Source organism: Buteo buteo, chromosome 5 (genome assembly GCF_964188355.1).
Source record: "Buteo buteo chromosome 5, bButBut1.hap1.1, whole genome shotgun sequence".
NCBI classification, from domain to species: domain Eukaryota; kingdom Metazoa; phylum Chordata; class Aves; order Accipitriformes; family Accipitridae; genus Buteo; species Buteo buteo.
In genome coordinates, this window is record NC_134175.1 from 40,879,852 (window position 1) to 40,899,102 (window position 19,251).

At 39.1% G+C, this 19,251-nt stretch overlaps 1 protein-coding gene across 12 annotated transcripts in view; it reads right to left on the reverse strand.

Moving 5' to 3' along the window:
* CLASP1 (cytoplasmic linker associated protein 1) overlaps positions 1–19,251 on the reverse strand; it is a 186,335-nt gene that overhangs the window by 60,953 nt on the left and 106,131 nt on the right. For 11 of the 12 annotated variants that reach the window (XM_075028768.1, XM_075028775.1, XM_075028773.1 and 8 more), the window contains 2 exons: positions 13,411–13,518; positions 9,931–10,098 (listed from right to left, as the gene is read on the reverse strand). In XM_075028768.1, coding sequence (XP_074884869.1) covers positions 9,931–10,098; positions 13,411–13,518 — 276 coding nt within the window. Of the gene's footprint in view, positions 1–17; positions 81–3,981; positions 4,090–9,930; positions 10,099–13,410; positions 13,519–19,251 lie in introns of all 12 variants that reach the window. The other variant, XM_075028777.1, reaches the window with a different exon arrangement.

Sequence of the window (19,251 nt, forward strand, 5' to 3'; positions counted from 1 at the left end):
AGTTAGCGCTTGTTCACCTGACTGCCCAACAGAATCAGCAGTGGAGAGAGCACTAGTGGACCTGGAATGACGTCGAGAAGCTGCAAGTAGAAGGAATGGCAACACCCACAGGATTAACACACATTTAACCCGAGACAGAAAATGCCACAATCCAAAGGCGATGCGTGTGACCGCTACCAGTAAAGGTGTTTCTTAGTGACAGGGAAATGACGCTGTATATGAATGCATAACAGATACAGTGCAAGCCCCAACAGCGACGTCTCCGTCTGTAGCTCCCCCCCCTCACCCCCACGACCGTAAACACGATGCATGACAAAACTCATTTGTAACAGTCCCAAACCAAGTGCAGTTCAGCAAAAAAACCCCAGTGCACATCAGTCACATTCCAGACCCACAGATCTGGAAGACGGCCATCATGAGAACGTGGAGCACATCACTACAGAGCAGGATTTAGATGTGTCTGATCTAAACCCCAAAGTGAAGCCATGATGAATGGTTAGGAATTGTGCTTGTAGGTATTTTTCCACAACATTCTAGCCTATGCATAAAAAAAACCAACGTTAACAAAGAGAATGAGTAACCACGTAAGTAGAAAGAGTCATACAGGGAGGTCAGCCAACCACTGCATTATAGGTCTTTGGGTTGGGTTTCTTTTCCAAGTAAACACACACACACACATCATAGCTGTTTCTACTACCAACAGTCCCTTGCTTTTAACAAATTTTGCATACATGTTTCTTGAATCTAAGTATGTACATGCACAGATAATCTGAATATGCACATCATACACCCATCTAGAATTACACCACATGTATACAAATTGTTAATAGCAACAGAGCACATACAGTAGCAGAAGAGCTCAAGCCAAATATAGCTCCCACTTCAATTCCCAGTTGTCAGCAGCACATTGATCACAAAATGCTTTTGGAGAGGTTTTCCATTCTTGGATTCAGCATAAAGGTGAGTTCTTTACGAAAGCAAATGGAAAGCTGGTGAGCTATTTCCAAATTACAGAAATTTAGTTTCTCTAAAGAGATTTTCCCTCATTGTCTAGAAATGACAACCTTACCTAGCTCAAACCAACTGACTCAAGAAACTGATTGCTCATTTGAGCAATTAATCACCACAGACTCACTGAAGGCCTTGTTGCTTTAACATCATTACTAGTACTGTCAAGAAACTGAAAAAATAAAGTAGAATCACCTTCTAATACAATAGGCTTTATCAATTATGCATATTCATGTGCAGTAGAAAAATTTTAAATCTTCTGTTTAAAGCAAAGCATCCATAAACACAAATACTAATAATATAAAATAGAAATCAGCCATGTGAGAAAAATAAAATTTAAGTTTTTCCCCAGCTGTGAGAGCTTGACTAAAAGCTGGCCAGAATAGTCAATGTGGTCTTTAACTATGGAGAACACATGCATTTATTCAAGAGAACCATCCCACTGACACCATAAGTAACTCATGAAAGATTTTCAGGATCAGTGCAGGATTATGGACTGAACCTCACAATTGCTTTCTCCCAAGCCATCCACTATGCCCCTGTGGACATCACTTCAAGATCAAGACCCATGAAGAAACAGGAACAACAACAACAAAAAAACAAAACCCCAAACCAAAAAAACATAAAACCAAACCAAACCAAAAATCACATCTCTGCAAGGAGGCTGCGTGTAGAGTGACTCTTCACTGGTGTTGCCTAACTTAGGAAGCAAGATGCTTGGTGCACAGACATGCATACCTACACAGCAGCCCCAAAACAGAGCAGAGCAATTTGCAAGGTCAGGATGTCAGTGTTGACATTGGCCATAATACCATTAAATGCAAGAATCCTATCGCTTACATATAGCTAGTTTAAGTATAATTCACTGATATACAAGTTAATCCTTATGAGCAACAATAGACCATGCACAGTAGGATTATATTATCTTCGCATTAATGTAAGATTAATTGGGTTCTAGAAATACTGTAATAGAATCATATTGTTTTGGCTTAATTGATATATAAATTTATAATTATATAAATTTCTTTCAGATGAATTAAAAACTACATAATTAACAAGTTCATGAACATGTTCAAGCTTAAAGCATTTCAATGAAAAAACAAGAAAAAAGACAACAGGAAAACAACTATATTGTGTTACTATTATATTGATACTTCCTCCCCACATTACCTTATTGACATAGTAACAATGTATTTCTAGAAATGCATTAATCTTCAGGTAATTAAATATCATGAACTAAAATGAAATGACCCTCTCTTCACAATAAGTTTGTTACAAACAGTGTAATAGACATCTGTAACTGAGAATTTATAGTCAGTGTATGAGTCAGACTCAGTAGTGGTGGTAGTGTACGAAACTCACACCAACTGTGATTCTGGTACACTGCATTTATTTTTTAGAACAAAGGCTCAAGACAGTATTTCAATTAATGTATTTTCAATAAAATAAACCACAGCACAATGACATAGAAAACTGATGACTTAACCCTGAAATCCAGCCTGCTTATATACTTTGGCTGGAGAAAAAAGTTTCATCCAAAATTGAAGCTAGGCAGGTAACAACAAGTGATAGTTGCATATCTACTATCCCTTTATGGCTCTGGTATCAAATCAGCTTCATTTAATCAATAAAAAGTTAATCTATTTATCTTAAAGAGCTATGAACCAAGTTCTGAATGCCAAGTTGAACTCCTCCCATTTTTCATCAAAAACTGAGATATTACAGATAATGCAAATAGATTATTTTCTAGCTCAATATGCTCAAAATAATGACATTTTGAAGCCCAAAGCCTCTCTAATATTAACTTGAAGATTCCATTCTACACCATTGAAATCAATGGGATTTTTGCCTCTGCACTGACAGCCAAATCAGTAATGACAACATCTAAGTTTAAAAGATTATTTTAGGTACAGTACGTTAATCAAGTATGAGAACCAAACAGGAAAATTTTACCCATCTGTCTGTATTTTTAATAACCTTTTCTCACTATTGGATGAAAGTTGCAGAATTAAGCCCAAAATGCAATGTTCCACTTACACACTACATCATATACCTGTACTTTGTCACTATGTGCAAAATAGAACATGGAAACCCATTCTTCAGCCTTGGTGAAATTTGTAAGACCTTCTTTCTCACTTTTAATACCACATGCACAGCTCTGAAATTTCTACATAAATGAGGAGGGCCTGGAGATCAACTATATTTCATGTCCAAGATGACAAACAAGTCTTTCATACAACAAGTAATGTATTTGGTTGAATATATGATATGGTATTTGATCAGAAACATTAACTATCCCGCTGTTTTCAGCAATGTGCAGAAAAACTTCTGCATGTGGTAAGTGTAATGAGATTTTCTATTTGTACTGTACACTTAAGCTGCACCTTAATGATGCTCCTTTAAAACCTCAACCTTTCCATCAGGCTGCTTGAAAAGGTTTTCTACAAAATTGCATGTGCAACTTGTTAATCAATGGTTGACAATGTCATGTAAAACCTCTACAAAAAAGAGCTTCTATGTCTATTGGAGGATTTAGTATAAAAATTATATACTGTTACTATACCTAGCTGTAAGAAAATCGGATCATGAACAGAGTCACTCAACAACAGGCTACAATGCTACCGACTACTTCACTGGGACCTAGAAAATAGAGGCTTGCTCTCCCATAGATTTCCATCAGTGCTGTAAACTGAAGCACAGCAGCCCCATACAAGCTGATTCAATGAAACTAAAAATTACGAAAGTTCAAACTAAACTATTTTCCTGCTAACAGTGAAATGCTGAGAACCGGAATTGAAGCATGCAGAAGAAAACAGAAGGGAAACAGGGTTGGAAACGGGGAGTGTGTCAGGAATCCAACAGAGGACAGGAAACGAGCTCATTCCACCTGCAGTGTCTTGAAGGGGCAATCAGAACAAGGGAAAAAGGAAAAAAATATTGACCCTTAAAGCTCCAATGCCTACATGTACTCACCAAGTGGAGGAAAGCCCCGAGCAGGGCTTGTATCTCGACTGCTCTCACGGCTGGTATCACGGCTGCACCCCTGACTCATGCTGGGTCGGGGGATACGACTGCTCCGTGCTAGCATGCAGCATGGAGAGTTTCAGAGAAGGTGAACAAGTTTAATGAGGACAGAAAGCTCAAAGTCAAGTCACATTTCTGTTAGTTACGGTAATTATTACATTAGTAATTATAATTTGCAGCAGCCTGCTCAGGCTCTTTACAAACCAACTACCTTACATGCTGAGCTGCATTTGTGACGTGAAATTTCAGCAGTATTAAATGTCTGGTTGACAGTCTGCTTTTTCTTAAGCAATTGAAGTTTTGTTATTCAAGTAGAGCAGGAATCTTCAATCATTTAGAAGAGCTCTACTGTTACAAAACATGCAAACCAGATGAGGCTGAAAGATACCCTTCTGGAATATTTTTTCCTTAATTAAAAGATAAACATCCTTCTGGAACAAAACAGCAGGTCAAAAATTTTTTAAAGTAGTCACAATACCAATATGCTATTTTTACATAGACTTGCCTTTCACAAGGATAGTTTTGCCATGAACAAATATCCTAAGGAAAAAAGGTATGTTGTACAGACTTGCAGAGATATTTTTCTCCAATGAAGGATACTGGGAAAAAGCATTTAGAGCCTAAATACCTGAAAGACTGGTTAAAAAGTGGTTTGAATTTTAAGACAGCAGCAGCTTCAGATTTTTACCAGAAGCTATCAAACTTTTGCTCCTCAAACATTTCTAAAACCTTATATTTATGGGTTTATATGCACACAGATTGAGACACATGCACAATTAAAGGGAGCTTTAAACTATATTCTTTACTTTGACAAAACCCTACATCAACAAGACTCTTATCTTTTGTCTGGCAGCTATCAAGTGCTCAATTTCCCACAGCCTAATAAGGCTCCTGCCTATCAGCTGTGCCACAGGAACTCATCGTGCACACACTCTTCATTTGGCCAAATGCAAAGCAGAAGATAGAAGATTAAGCTGCTTTCATAGTAAAAAGCTATCCCACTGACTTTAGCTGAAGTTTTGTCCAAGTAGGAAAAACAGAGCTAGGCCCTTTGAAGGTTGCTTAACATCAAGGATTTTAATTTTATGATTTTATAAAAATGAGTATTTTAGGTATTTAAAACTGAATTATTCCTCTGCAAATTCTGTGTCATTTTGATATGCATTATGTTTGCAGAACCTTATTAGCTTTATGCCCGGTAGAGAATACAATGTTTTCTTAGGTAAAGGAATAGCAGTTAATTATCATGAGTTTACCTTGAAAATTTTAATGACTAAAGAGGGTTTTCCTTTGCTGTTTTGAAAAGGCAGTAACATATTTTAAGTGTTCAGGAAAAGCCTTTAAAGAATTTTCTCACGCATTGAGTAAAATCTAATCTACCACCTTTGATGACAGTGTAGCAGAGGCACATATGCATAACATGAACCTGCTTTATACTAATACTCTAGCAGTATCCTCACATTTCTAAAAATGGTGCCATTTGCATGCTTCAGAACATATATATTCTTATAAATCTCCATTGGTTTGTATACAGAACTTAAATGCCTAGACTCAAGCTAATGAAGTTTCCCTACAGTGCTTCTGTGGGCTCATATACACTGGGTGTATTAGTATCCTTTCAAGCAAAACAGTACAGAACAAAATAGAAACCTTCATATTTAGGCTTTAAAATTCAAATATAGACTACTGCCAGATTCTTGGTTTGTCAAATCCTTCCCAGTTTTGCAAAACCCAGCTCATATCGCTCAGATGAATTAATGGTTCTGATGGTTCACCTTTGATGTCAGACAATACAAGATGAGCTCTTGACCAAGTTGATCAGATCACCATAATGTCTAAAACTTCTGAGTGAGTTAGATGGTCTTATAATAAAGACAACAGACTAACTTGTATGAACTGCATGAAATTAGGGTCCATGAATACAATAATCCCACCTCAGATGTACAAAGAAAAAAGCTGACAGGTGAACTACAGGTGAAAGTAACACTCTAAAGTCTTCCACACAAATACTTGCTTGAAATTAAGGATTCACTAGAAGCAAACTTCTCATTCTTGGGTCTCATGCTTATACGTAAATAATGGCAGCCTTCACATCAGGTTTGCACCAGCAATTATTTCTCTTAAGTAGAGAAGATCTGTCAATCTTTTCTGTAATACAACTCTACTAAAACCAGCAAAGGCTCTTTAGAGAGGGAGAGATGTGAATGATTAAAAAAAAATTCATGGATGCACACAGTACATTCTCTTTCCATAACAGCTAACAGCAGCAGCAAGAAGTATGAAGAAAATGCACTTTAACTGCATGAAAATAGACTAGTAGGGCAATGCCACAGATGAAGCATGATGCTGCCTTCACAAACAGAGCACCTAAACACACATACACTGGGTACTTTGCGAGTAATGGTCAAACAAAAGGTTTGCATGTTACTGGATACAACTACAAAAGCAAGGAAAAGAATGGATTGAAAAAAGTGAATGATGAGTCTGTTGTTGACTCCCAGGCACCTGCCTCACATTTTAACTGCTGTGTTGTATAGGGAAGATTGGGTATCAGCTGCTCAAACGATTTTCTTGGGGCACTGCCAGCAGTAATGGCCAGCAGTATTGTCATTTAGACAAGTCTCTCATACTGTCACAGCCTGTCTTTGCAGTGAAGGCAGAGAAGACAGACGTAAGTCTCAATTTCATAATTCCCAACCCCCCAAAGTTGGACAGAAATTAAATGAGTAGCAAAATTGATTAAAAGGAATAGGCAGGATGAAATCAGACAGTGTGCCCACAGCCAGCTCTGGACTGAGAGCCTACGACAGGACAAGGGTGGGTTGTTTTCAATAAAATCCCAAGTTTCTAGGTGTGTCCAGTACATTTAAGTTTTACCAATTTCATCTGAAAAGTCAGATTAGTTGGATATGGTTCACACCGTTATTAAAACACCCTATTAGGCTGTCTTACACCAGTGGAACCCAACGGATGCAAATACGATCAGCAGAACTCAACAGCGCCCCTTATTTACCAATCTACCACTTGGAAGACACCTGTATTTCATTAAGGTGTGATTTTTAATGATTCATAAGTGGAGACTAAAAATCAGCAGACACTTCTTTAACATCAATACAAGCATTTTAAAGAGCCTGCAAATGCTGCCAAAACAGCCAAGGGAAAGCTCTGCAGTGGGGTACACCCAGTAGAGGCAAGTCAAGAATTGCCTTCAGCTTTCCAACACACACAGCATAACCCCAACAGAAAGAGTGCTGCTGCATGAAACTGATAGCCAGCTGTGCTTCCTCTGCTTTTTGGAGAATGACAATCACAAATTTCTCACTCCTTTCAGATCCAACTGTGTCACACGATCTGCTGAGCATCCAACAGAATTAACTTCAAGCAGATAAACTTTCAGTCTCTGGGAAATAGACATCACCTTTTTTGAAGAGATCTCCTTCAAGGGGCCCAAAGAAAAGCTCAAGATTAAGGGGACTATATTCTTCTTTCCCCAACAGGGTATCACCGCTAGTAAATCTCCACTGAGCAGAGAGCAAAGTCAAGCTTAAAACTGAAAAGTGCAACAGAGCAGGGCCATATAGGTGACCACACAGGACCTCAGCATGCCAAATGTGCCTTGTGCTGCCTCTTGGAAAACAATGTACTTCAAGGTTTCCAGCATACAGAAGGAACATACTTCACATATACTCGTGGTCATTGTGGAAATCTTAAGCTAGCAGCAAGGTACTGATGCTAACAGGCATCCACGTGCAGAGACTATCAGCTTCCTACTGCCCCAGAAGGGCCTGAAAAACTCCAGTGAATGGTTCCTGTATGAAGCCCAACTGCTTAATCTTGCGCACACAGCATTGGTCCAGCTGCAACTCCCAGTCACCCCTGCAAAAACTATACAAGTCAATGGATGACTTATGAACATGATCCAGGAATTACCCATCTCTAACAGTCTGATCTGCACGATGGCTCAACACCCACTGCACTGCAATGTGACCACAGACTTAAGAGATGTTTCACCCCATGGGATAAGCACATACGTATCAAATACATAAATAATCCCACAAAGCCTCAAGTATTGCATGTACTTTTGATGTCATATGTGTGCCCAAGCACCTTCTTGAATCAGACTCTGAAAATGACTACCAACATATTTAGGACCAAGGTGAATGGGAGTCTATTTAATGAAATGAACAAATGAAAAAAAGGTCAAGGAAAGATAGGGACTGAAGCAACACAATAAGCAAGCATAAAGTACTGTTAGCTACTATGTTATAAAGTAATAAATACAATGGAATAATGATATAAAGATGACAGCTCAAAAGCTATCTCCATCCAAGCCAATATTACGATGTTCATGATCCAATCAAGAGACAAGAATTTCTGCAACCTAGTAGTAAAGGCAACACAAGTGTCAGGTTCTCCTGTTCCCGTAACAGCCCAAAAAAAGACAGGCTTTGGCCATCAACTCAGAGGGGCGAGTAGAAGCCACACATCTGATAGATCTGTCACAGCTCTCTCCCAATCCCAAAGAACAAGCACTGACTGTGTTCACAGGGAGCACATCAGAGCAGTGAGATAGAAATTACACTTTCAAAAGAAGTCAAGGCTCCCGTAATATACCTGAAAGCAGTCAACCCAAGAGTGAGGATTTTACACAAGGCAATTTCCCTTCAGATGCTTGAGACTGTTTCAAATCAGACCATATAATGTGACGATCAAGTTAGGCATGTGTGATGGTACTATCCATCTTTCTTTGTTTCCTCCTAAAAAACAATGTCCTTCTGCAGAGTGATAGCAGAACAATTACCTCTAATATTTGGGAAGCACTTTACATTTTAAAAGCGATGAACAGAAAAGCACAATGTATTCATACAGAGGCCATAAAATAGATCAGACATGAGAAAAACATTGAATTTGGAAAAATAATCACAATGAACATTAAGTATTTTTATGAATCATAACAGCATATGCACTCAGGTGCTTTAAATTCATTTCAATGTATTGAATAATATACTTCTCTATTAACAACATCCTCTAAATAGAAAGGTAGCTTAAATGTAAAATACATTGCTAAGGCAATAGTTAAAAATTTAATTGACAACAGTAGGGCTATAATTTCAATCAATTTCAACCTACTAGTAAATTCTTTGGAGATATAAAATAATTTAGTAACAGTATTATTTAAAGTGTTGTTGTTCTACATAAGCTTCAAACTTATTAAAACATTTCCATTTAAAAAATGAAAACAGTATTTACTTGTTCAGACAGCACACTGAATACCTTTTCACCTCAATTCAGATAGACAAAAGTTTATATATAATGATGCTTACTCACCTGACTTAAAAAAATGAGTCTGCTGATAAATTTGAAAATAAAAACTATTATAGAATATTTACATAACAGTCACTGAGACAAGAATATTGGAAGCAGAACAATTAAAGCACAAGTCTAAAATGCCATCTAAGAAAGTGGCTCCAAGATATTAAGGAAGAGAGAAGCAAACCATTTAAGCAGCAAAATTTCTAAAATAATCCAAGAAGGTATTTTTTGCCCTTGATTCCAACTGACTGTAAAGATTGCTCAACCCATTTTAGGACTAAGCCGTTGATGCCAAATGAGGTATTTTTGCTGTGATGGTTAATCATGACAACTGTTTTTGCTGCCTGATCTAATAACATCACTCATGTTGAATTTCAAACAGAAGACATCTCATGACATCTTTAGGCCTAATTTGAAACTATAGCTCAACCTGGAAAATTAAAATTACTGTCCTACAAACCACAATCACATTAATTTGCCAGCTGAAAAACTCAGAAGAACAACAGTAACACAGTTTCCTAATCAACAGGAAAGTCCCTCCTTCGAGCACGCTGGTCAGCATGTCACTGCAGTGACTATTCTTACCTAGTCCTATTCTGCTGGGACTCGTCTCTCGACTGCACCCCTGGCTCCGAGGGATCTTGCTGCGCTTCTCTGAAGAGGATGGCACTGGCTGGACTCTGGACGTTCCACTGCTCAGGCCACCATAGGTGCTTCCTAACAGCTTACCCGGAGAACTAGACCGGCTACCAGCTAGAAGAGAACCAGAAATAAGGAAAGAAACAATTAAAAAACCCCAAGATTTTAAAAATTCTGACAGCAAAACTGGAACACAATCAGCTCTATCTAAGAATTTGACCCAAATCACTCAGAAAATTAATAGCAGTGTTCCCCACGGGCTTTCGAGGAAGATTGAGGAAAGCCCACGGACAACAAACACTGACATCAGGAACCCTGCCTATATGAACCACACTGCCCAGCTGGGATCCAGACCAAAGCAGACACTGCAGTGTATGAATACCCCAGTTAGCTTTATGTGCCAGGAGCAGCCTTGCTGCAGCAGCATGGAGTTGACAGGCTGCTTCACCTCCTTGCAAAGCAATGTAAATTAGCCTGTGTGGAGAGCTGTGCTGCAGCATGCTGGCTTCTGGCATTGGTAACCTGCTGCAAAGTAGCTCAGGCATCTTCATGCTACACTGCAGTGGTGGCATTGCTTTCCTGCAATAATTCAGTGATGAAAAATTTAAAAAATATCATCTCAACAGCAGCAGATCAGCACAATAAAGACTAAACCAAGTAAGCCTGTCACATTTGTAGAGATGCTGACTTACTTAGCTCTGATTAGTTAAACCTAGGCTACTTAGTTATTTTTGAGCTGAAGAAAAATTTTTACTAAGTTGAGTAGTGGGCCTTTTTTATTTTTCCTTGTCTGTTTGAATAGTCCATTTCTTCCAAGCCATGTCGTCTGCAAGACAGTCTACTAAGCAAGATTTATTTAAATATTTACATTCCAGCTGCAGCAGATATTTCTATCTGAAATAGTCTTGCTGTCTAACTCAATGAACTGAATAATACTTTTTTTTTCTTTTTTGCTATGGATCTTCATTTAGTAAGCTGTTAAAAAATTAAGTAATGCTAGCTTAAAGGTAATCATAAAGAACTGCAAGAGTAATAGATTCAAGACTCTTTTTTGCTTCTTCAGGTATATAAAAGTCACTGAAAATTTGCTGCTGATATTACTATTCCTGACATTCAATTTGTTTGCTAAAACAGCCAGGAAAAGTATATTTCAAAAGCTTACAAGAACATACTTGGGCAAGCTCACATTCTGAACCAATATTCATGTTGGTTTCTTTCTGAAAAGTATCTGCACATCTCACAAAAACATTCAGTTCCTGATACCATTATGACTAGCAAGAGTTAAAGATTGTTCTTCTGTCTTAATTTAAGAAGATATGCAATTCTAGTAATCTCAAGGACAATACCATAACACATTATTTTAACTTACTTGCCCCCTCAAGTTTCTTGGCCAAAGCCATTCTCAATCAATCAAATCATATACTCCAATACTGTATGTGGTGCTGGCTCCATGTCCATCCATGTCCCGTCCCCGTGTCCCCCCGCAAAGTGAGAATACTTGAGACAGATGCCAGTCACACACAGCATCCACGTCCTAAAAGCCAAGACTCCTCTCAGTTACAGTGCTGCATTCTCATCAATATCAGCAGGGCTGCACTGAAGTAACTGGAAGAAGAACTTAGCACCTGGGCTTTAAGCTGCAGCAATGAGCCAGCTTCAATATGCAGAATGTATGCTTACCAGGTTTGATTACTATGAGAAAGTAAAATCACTTGCCATATACATTTGGATTTATGACTTTAAGGAAATGCTTTTTAAGTCTCAGTCAGGAGAGAGTGCAGGAAGCTAAAAGCTTAGCAGTTAAAAAATGTGAAGGAAATAACGTGAGAAAGCAAGAAAGGGAAAACATTTCTTACCACCAGCAGGATTAGCTGATCTGGATCCTTGATTATGAGGGCAGACCAAAGGACAGGCAAAAAGTGGATTAAAAGACAGCAAGACAATACAGCATTCAGCATGCGGTTTATGCTATACACAATACAGACAGATTTATTTACAAACATGTCACTCCTAAAGCCTCTGCAGAATGCAGTGAGTTAACATGCAGATGCAACTAAAATTTCCCAAGGTTGATCAGCTTCTTAGCTAAATGTCAACCAACACACCAAGACCCAAGTTCTGTTATAAATTACACCCCAGCCCAGTCTACAAAATTGCAACACAGTTATCCACTGTGTGGGCATGAAGAATTTGGTCCTGTGACCATATTATACTTGAATACATAGGTTATTTCATGCAATGTTTGGCTTAAGGATAAAGATCACATCTGGTTGGGCTAGGCTGAAAATAGGACTCAGCAAACTAGACCAAGGCAGCAGGTTCAGATATGACCATCCTAAAGCTTCATAAGACATTCTATAAAAAATTAAGCCCATAATCTTTGAAACCTTTGGATACTCAACTATTCTTTAAATATTTCTGAGACTTGTTTCATCTGGTCTGATCATTTTTCACCAAACTAAGTTTAGGAAAAAAGGTCATTTCTGACTTTGGATCAGTTTTAGGTTCAAAACTGAAGAAATCAATTTAGATCAGCATACCAAAGCCCAAATTCCTTCATGACCTCAATGTAAAGATTTCCATTTGGCTCCATCCTGAATAAAATACTCTCTCTTCCGCTCTCCCAGCCTAACACAATGCTATGAACTGCTTCTGCATCCCTCCAGCATGACAGAGCAAAGCAATGAGAGCATGAACAGAGAAGAGCTTTTAAATAGGGGTGCAAAGCAAGACAAATCCTCAGAACAAACAGGTCTTTCCACAAACCCCATCTCCTCTTACCCACAAGCTTGAAGATCCTCAAAACACGAGTGGCTTTCTCCCTCACCCCAATTCCTTTTAAAGTCTGATTGACAAAACTCTCCTTAGATACACATGACAAATTCGCAGCAGCACCGTATGCACGGCTCCTGGGGAAAGCCATGCCTCGCCAGGAAGCCAGAAAGTGCAGATGTGCCATGTGAATCAGAGGGCAGAACCATCTCCGCTGTAGCTACACAAAATAGGTGATGTCCTATTTTAAATTGATGCCAAATCCCATTAACTTTAGACAGCTCACATGTTACACATACAGAAATACAGTCACATAGGCAGGAGAAGCTTGGCAGGGCAAGAACCCAGGACAGCAGTCAGCTACAGACACAGAGGGTGTCTCAGTGGGACCCAGTGCAAGTTATTCAGTCCTACACATCACAGTGACATAAAATTCTGCTGCACAACTGGTAAAAAAAGGCAGCAACTAAGTACTCAGATTTGGGGCCTTATTTGTCAGCAAGAGCACACACTGGCTGAGCAGGGACTCGTTTTGTTACACATCCAAACGTTATTAGCAGAAGTGAGCCCAATCCTCAGCTGAGCTACTACAATTCAAGAGAAGCATGTTAATAACTATTTGTTTTGCTCCCCCAAAAATAAAACACTTCTTACGCTGGGACTGGGAAACTACTTTAGCCCGGCTGCGGCCTCGGGTATCAGCAGGAGTTGAGGTGACGCTTGTGGCACTGCCAGAGCTCTGTCTCCTTGTACGAATCCGACCTGAAAGAATGCAAAGACAATCAGACTGTTAATAGGTTTCTTCTAAAGGCAGCAGCGTCTAACATGTTGTTCTATGCTTGCAGGGTTACTATACACACAATTAGGCAGGCTACAAAAGAATTTTACAGGCAGAGGCAACATCTTTTATTAGACTGGCTGAGACGCAGGGGAGGGAGTGAAAACAGTCACAGTCCATGAGTCTGAAAACTTCTTTGCTTTCTGTAACGCTATCAGCCAGTTTAATTAAAAAAATATTACCTCTCTATAGCCTTTGCTTCTCTTCTATAGTAGCTTGTTTACAAAGGATCAACAATAAAAATTTCAGTCTCCTAAAATGCTGCTTCCTACATCAAATCATTACTTTCTGACAAGGCGATCACCCTTTCAGACACGGGCTTGACAGATGCCCCCACAAATTCCATCGTTGGGATTTCCAATTAGCAGTTTGGTGCTTTATATCCTGCTCTACATGCGCAGGCTGGCATGCACTCCTGTGAGAGTCTGTCAACGCAACCTGACTACGCTTTTATTTCAGGCTCATTGAATTTTCTCTGCTGTTTACAGTTCCCTCATATTTATCCCGAGATCAGTGTAACTTTACTTGTAATGGAGAGTGCCATTTAACACAATCAACATTGTTGAAAAATGATTCTGTGTGTCTGCTCTTTATTTAAGCGGAGAATGGATATAAAGTCTCAAAGTGTTCTTGGTCCTTTTTCTGTCCTTTCCTCATGAAAAAGCCACAGAAATCTGAGCTAGAAAAGCTTACAGGGTCATCAGTTCATCCCCTTCCTGGGGCAGGGCTGTTTCCTACAGAATGTTCTTTCCAGTGCTACACTTCAATTATCTGTCTCTAGTTAATGGGAAAGAAATGATAATTAAGAGCAACACAAAGACAGCCTCCATCAGTACTTTTCAACAACTCAGTTCTCAGCCAAATCTGAAGCTGTTTCTCAGGACTCATGCCAGTGCTCTCCTGCATTCAGAGGATGACTTCAAGTTTCAGGCACAATAATAAAAGGAAAAAAACCACAACAGGTAAGAGAAGAGTCTAGACAACTGCACCCACTGGTTATTGTTATTCATCTCCTGCCCTTTGTCTCCACCATAAACATACAGAGAAATATGAACAGGAAGATATACACTCCCCCCCACCCCCCCCAAATCACTTCACGTAAGGTACACATGCAGGACAAGACAATGGCAAGCAGCCCAGGCTGAACGGATTGAGAGCTCTGTTCATCTCTGAGCTCTCAAAATATTCATAACATGGTCTGCAAGTTTCTGACAGACATAAAGTGACAAGGAGATGTTTAGCTTTGAGAAGAAAGCCTAGACTTGTTTGTAGGGGAAAAAATCCTAGAAGACAGCTGTACTTCAAACCTCTCCACCAGCACCTAGTTTTGAAATACCTCAGTAGGCAAGATACAGATATCTACATTCAAACAATTGTTTGTAGACAAGACATAGAAGTAGTCATTAGCACAAAACTGGGAAAATATGAACAAACCACTTTCTAACCACTGGCTCAACTAAACAAGCTCTGAGCATGTCCCCGTGGGTCCAACGGTCATGAAACTGGCTGCCAAGGTGCTCCTACCACCAGCAAGACTCTAGATCTCCTCTGCTCTAGGACATTACCCGCCCCTTAACAAATGGGCAGCCTGATACACAACCAGAGGCAGCTGTAGAGCTCTTTGCTGGCCCATTCCCATCCCTTGCAAGTCTGGCACACACACAGCTACGCGCAGAAGAGCAGAGCCGCTGTGCAGCCTGCCTTGTACAAGGCATGTACCCCAAACCCCAAAGCAGGCGTGCACGGGGAAGGAGGCAGAAGGACCTCATGCTCTTGTCAGAAGCCTCAAGGCGTCCTTTCATTTCTCACATCAGGAGGGCATCACTGGGGGCAGCAGGAGTACAAAACAGTAAGTCAAGACATAGTTAAACCTGACCAGTCTTGGGAACCAGTAAGGGAATTAACTTACATCCTTCCTGAACACCAACAGAAGGCCCTGGCGGTGCAGAAAGTCCTGGGGGGTAACTCAAGCTGAAATTCAACATTCTACACAGAATTGGCATTTGAAGCCACGTTTAGTGATGTGTATGGGCCAAGAATGGGTGAGAAGGGACTGATGTCTCCTCTTATGGAGAGGACACTCAAGATCCTCAAATTTTTCTGTTCTTTCTGCATCTACAAAACTTTTTTTATTTATCAGCAGGTGACTAAGAAGAAGGAGAAAATTGGAACAATATGTAATAAGTGACTCTCCCACCTTAGGAAATACAAAGCCTAAAAAAAATATATAAAGAGATACCAAGATTAGCTTCTGATACCAATTCTGAGGGCTTTAAGGAACAAAACTGAACCAAAGGGTCAAACTTAATTAACATGTGATTATCAGCAGGATTAGAAACAGAGAGTTCAGTCCTATTTTGAAACCCCTGAGAGTTAGTGGTCAGACTTCTACCAACCTCAGTAGTTTGTGAATGAATGAATGCTCAGGAACAAAATTCTGCTTCCTTTTGGACTGGTAGATTTGCACACTGATTTTGGCCTAATGAGTGTCAGAGAGAACAATGTAAGATGAAGAGTTGCTCTTCTGCAGGAGGAACAGAGGTCCCAATACTGATACTGGTTTTCTCATCCTTCTAAAAAGGCTGACAAGCATTTGAACTAACACTGCACTGGACTTGTATTCTGCAAATAACAGGAATAGCAGAAAACTAGAAATTCATGATACAAAAATGATGTAATGGTATGAATACTGCAATGGTACAGTAACAGCTTACCCTAAGAGTACTTCATTCTTTAAAGTCCACAGTGTAAAGCAAAATGAGGGGGAAAAATACCTCTCAAATTCAAGGTCAAATTCTTCACACAGTTACAAGGAAAAAGTGCCATCTGTTACATGTATTCCTTGAAGCATGAATTGTTAATGTACTTTCCAAAGTTTTATTTTCTGAACTTTAAAAACTATGTATTTATTTTTTCATACAGGTAATTAATCTTGTTTGCAGCATATAAATGGTTCAGAGTAAGTGACTCAAAGCTACTCTTCAAGAAAAAAGTTAAGATTTTAAGTTCTTCCTATCCAAGTACAGTTTTCAGCTGTAAAACAAAAAGTGGCCAACTGGAAGTCAAAATTGCTTTAGGCAAATCTGTACGAGATAGAAAATCTGGAGAGAGATCTGGGATGTTTCCTATGTTAACTTATCTTCACATACATGCACAACTTTTAAATTAGTCTTATGATATCCAAACCCTACTTGATTTATAGTAGTGCAAGATGAATCAGTATTTGTCTGGCTTCAAAATATCAATATTTTTATTATATATTATACCAAGTACAGCATCTATATATATAAGTTCGTCTATACAATACAAATATCTCTACTACATTCTGTTAAGAATTTAATGTGCAAACAAGAGTCTGCATTCACATCCAAGAGTTATTTGCACATAGGACTATTTGTGTGGCTTTATCTCTATGACTCTGTGCCAGACAGAAAAAATAATTTCAAGCAGGACTGGAAATAACATATCAAATAAGTTATTCAGACTTTTTTTTTTTATGTTAAATTCAAGCAAACACCTCCCCTCCCAAAACTACTTTGCTTTCAAGTGGGTTTGTTTCCATATCTAGCTCAAATTGCAGATGTAGCAATTCATATTTCATAACCATTATTTTTCTGCTGCTTTTAAAAGAATTACTGCATCCTGACAACAGCAGCACAGCAAAGGAACAGATAAAGACTGCCCCAACTAGTTTCCAAAAACCATAAAAGTATTTCCAGAAAAAAACCCTCTTGATCTAAATTTGACATGTGACACATCGCTGTTGGTACAGAAAGTATTTTGAAAGACTCCATATAAATGCTCTGTGTTAAGAAAACATTTGTGGGTTTTTTAGGAGGTTTTTGTTTTATTTTTTAACATTACTGTCATTTTTATAACAATCAATGGATCAGAATTAACTCTGAAATGCCTAACATACATCTAAACCTAGGAAGGTTTACTTTGTTTTTTAAAAAGGAATAAGCGAAGGAAAATTCTATAATGTTTTTGCATTACAAGAGGCTTCATCCAGCAGTATTGTTCCGAGCTCCTCTGGGTGGATACTGCAGCACCTCCATCCCCGGTACTCAGAACAGACACAGGCTTTGTGAGACTCAGTCTGGATATTACACTGAAGGAAAAGGTTTTCAAATAGTCTAGAAATTGTATATAACAACTCCACAACTCAGTTTAATCTGTTCCATGCTGCGAATAACGATACCTACAACCACACAAGTTACATATGGAAGCACTGAGACTGGGACATTCATGGCCTCTCCATGGATCAGCTTAAACCATTTAGGTAACTCAGCACTGTGTTTTTCCCCTGCTTGGAGAAAAACATTCCTGAAAGAGCCTATAGGACCCCCCTAGCTATGTCACTGCTAAATGACATGTGGACATCCGAGAGACATGCATTCATCAATTAAAAACATGCTTTACCTATAAATCTGTAAACAACTTCTAACAACCACCACTAGAACGGTTTCCATGCATATTCAGCATGTGTCCAACTTTACACTAGTGTAAGACCTGACTCTGCACCATAATTTCCCCCAAGAAGCACTCGACCCTTACTGGAAACCATGAGCATATGCTGCCTCTGGGTTTTCCATGAGAAATCCTTACAAAGCAGAGGGTTGAGGGAACAATAGTGGCACCACTTTGCCCTGCACCAACAAGCACAGGCAAATCAAGTCAGCACTTGCAAAGGAATGGAACAAAAGAACAAAGAAACCTACTACCTGAACATTTCCATTTAAGACACCATGTTCAGTCATACCTTTGAATCAAGCCTTGCCCTTGAGGACAAGGGAGAGCTTTAAGGCAGAGAAGAAAACAGGAATGGCGATTTCTTAAAACTTGTGTTACTCCCAAAGCCTTTGGTGAAGCACTCAAGATGTCCAAATGAGCAGACCACTCTTTTTGAGCTTAAGTGATCTGAAAACTATAATAAACCAGGTTTTCTTTCCTTTCTGGTGAATCATAAAAACTACTAAAAATTGTGCCACTGATTCTGGAAACTGCTGATTTTGTTTTAAACTTGCCAGTTTCAGGACAGACCAGCATTTATGCTTCCCCATTTTGAGAAAGGCTTGTCTGAAAGGCTTGTCTTTATGCTCACTTTCAGAAAAAGCAGCCAGATAACAGAAACACTCTGAACCATTATTCTGTACTGAAAGTCAGCATTATGCACCTCAAATATTCCTTGAAAAGCCCTTTCATAATAAAACAAGGAGAAGCTTTTCCAAGTTTTTCTTTTAATCAGGTATAACAAACATGGCACAACTGCTACCCTGCATAGCACTAGCTGTGAAGTCCTGATCGAGACTATAAAGGTTTAGATCTTAGAAGCTTTCTGCACGCAAAGCTCTTAATGAAGTTCAAGAAATACCCATACATGAAGGGTCTGGGCAATCAAGACATAACTGAACACTGCATAAGACACAACCTCACAGCACAGAGGCAGCAGGAGACCTGCACGTGGTAAATAGATTCAAGCTACCTTCCATAAGGAAGTGCATTTCAACAGCATTTGTCAATTGGGATGACACTACTTAAAACAAAAGGACTGATACCCTTAACTTGTATTCTTGCCACTGGTGTAACCCACTATCTTGCTCCTATTTTGAGATGTCTGGCTCAAAAACAAAACACTGAGGAGAACTGAGGGCAAA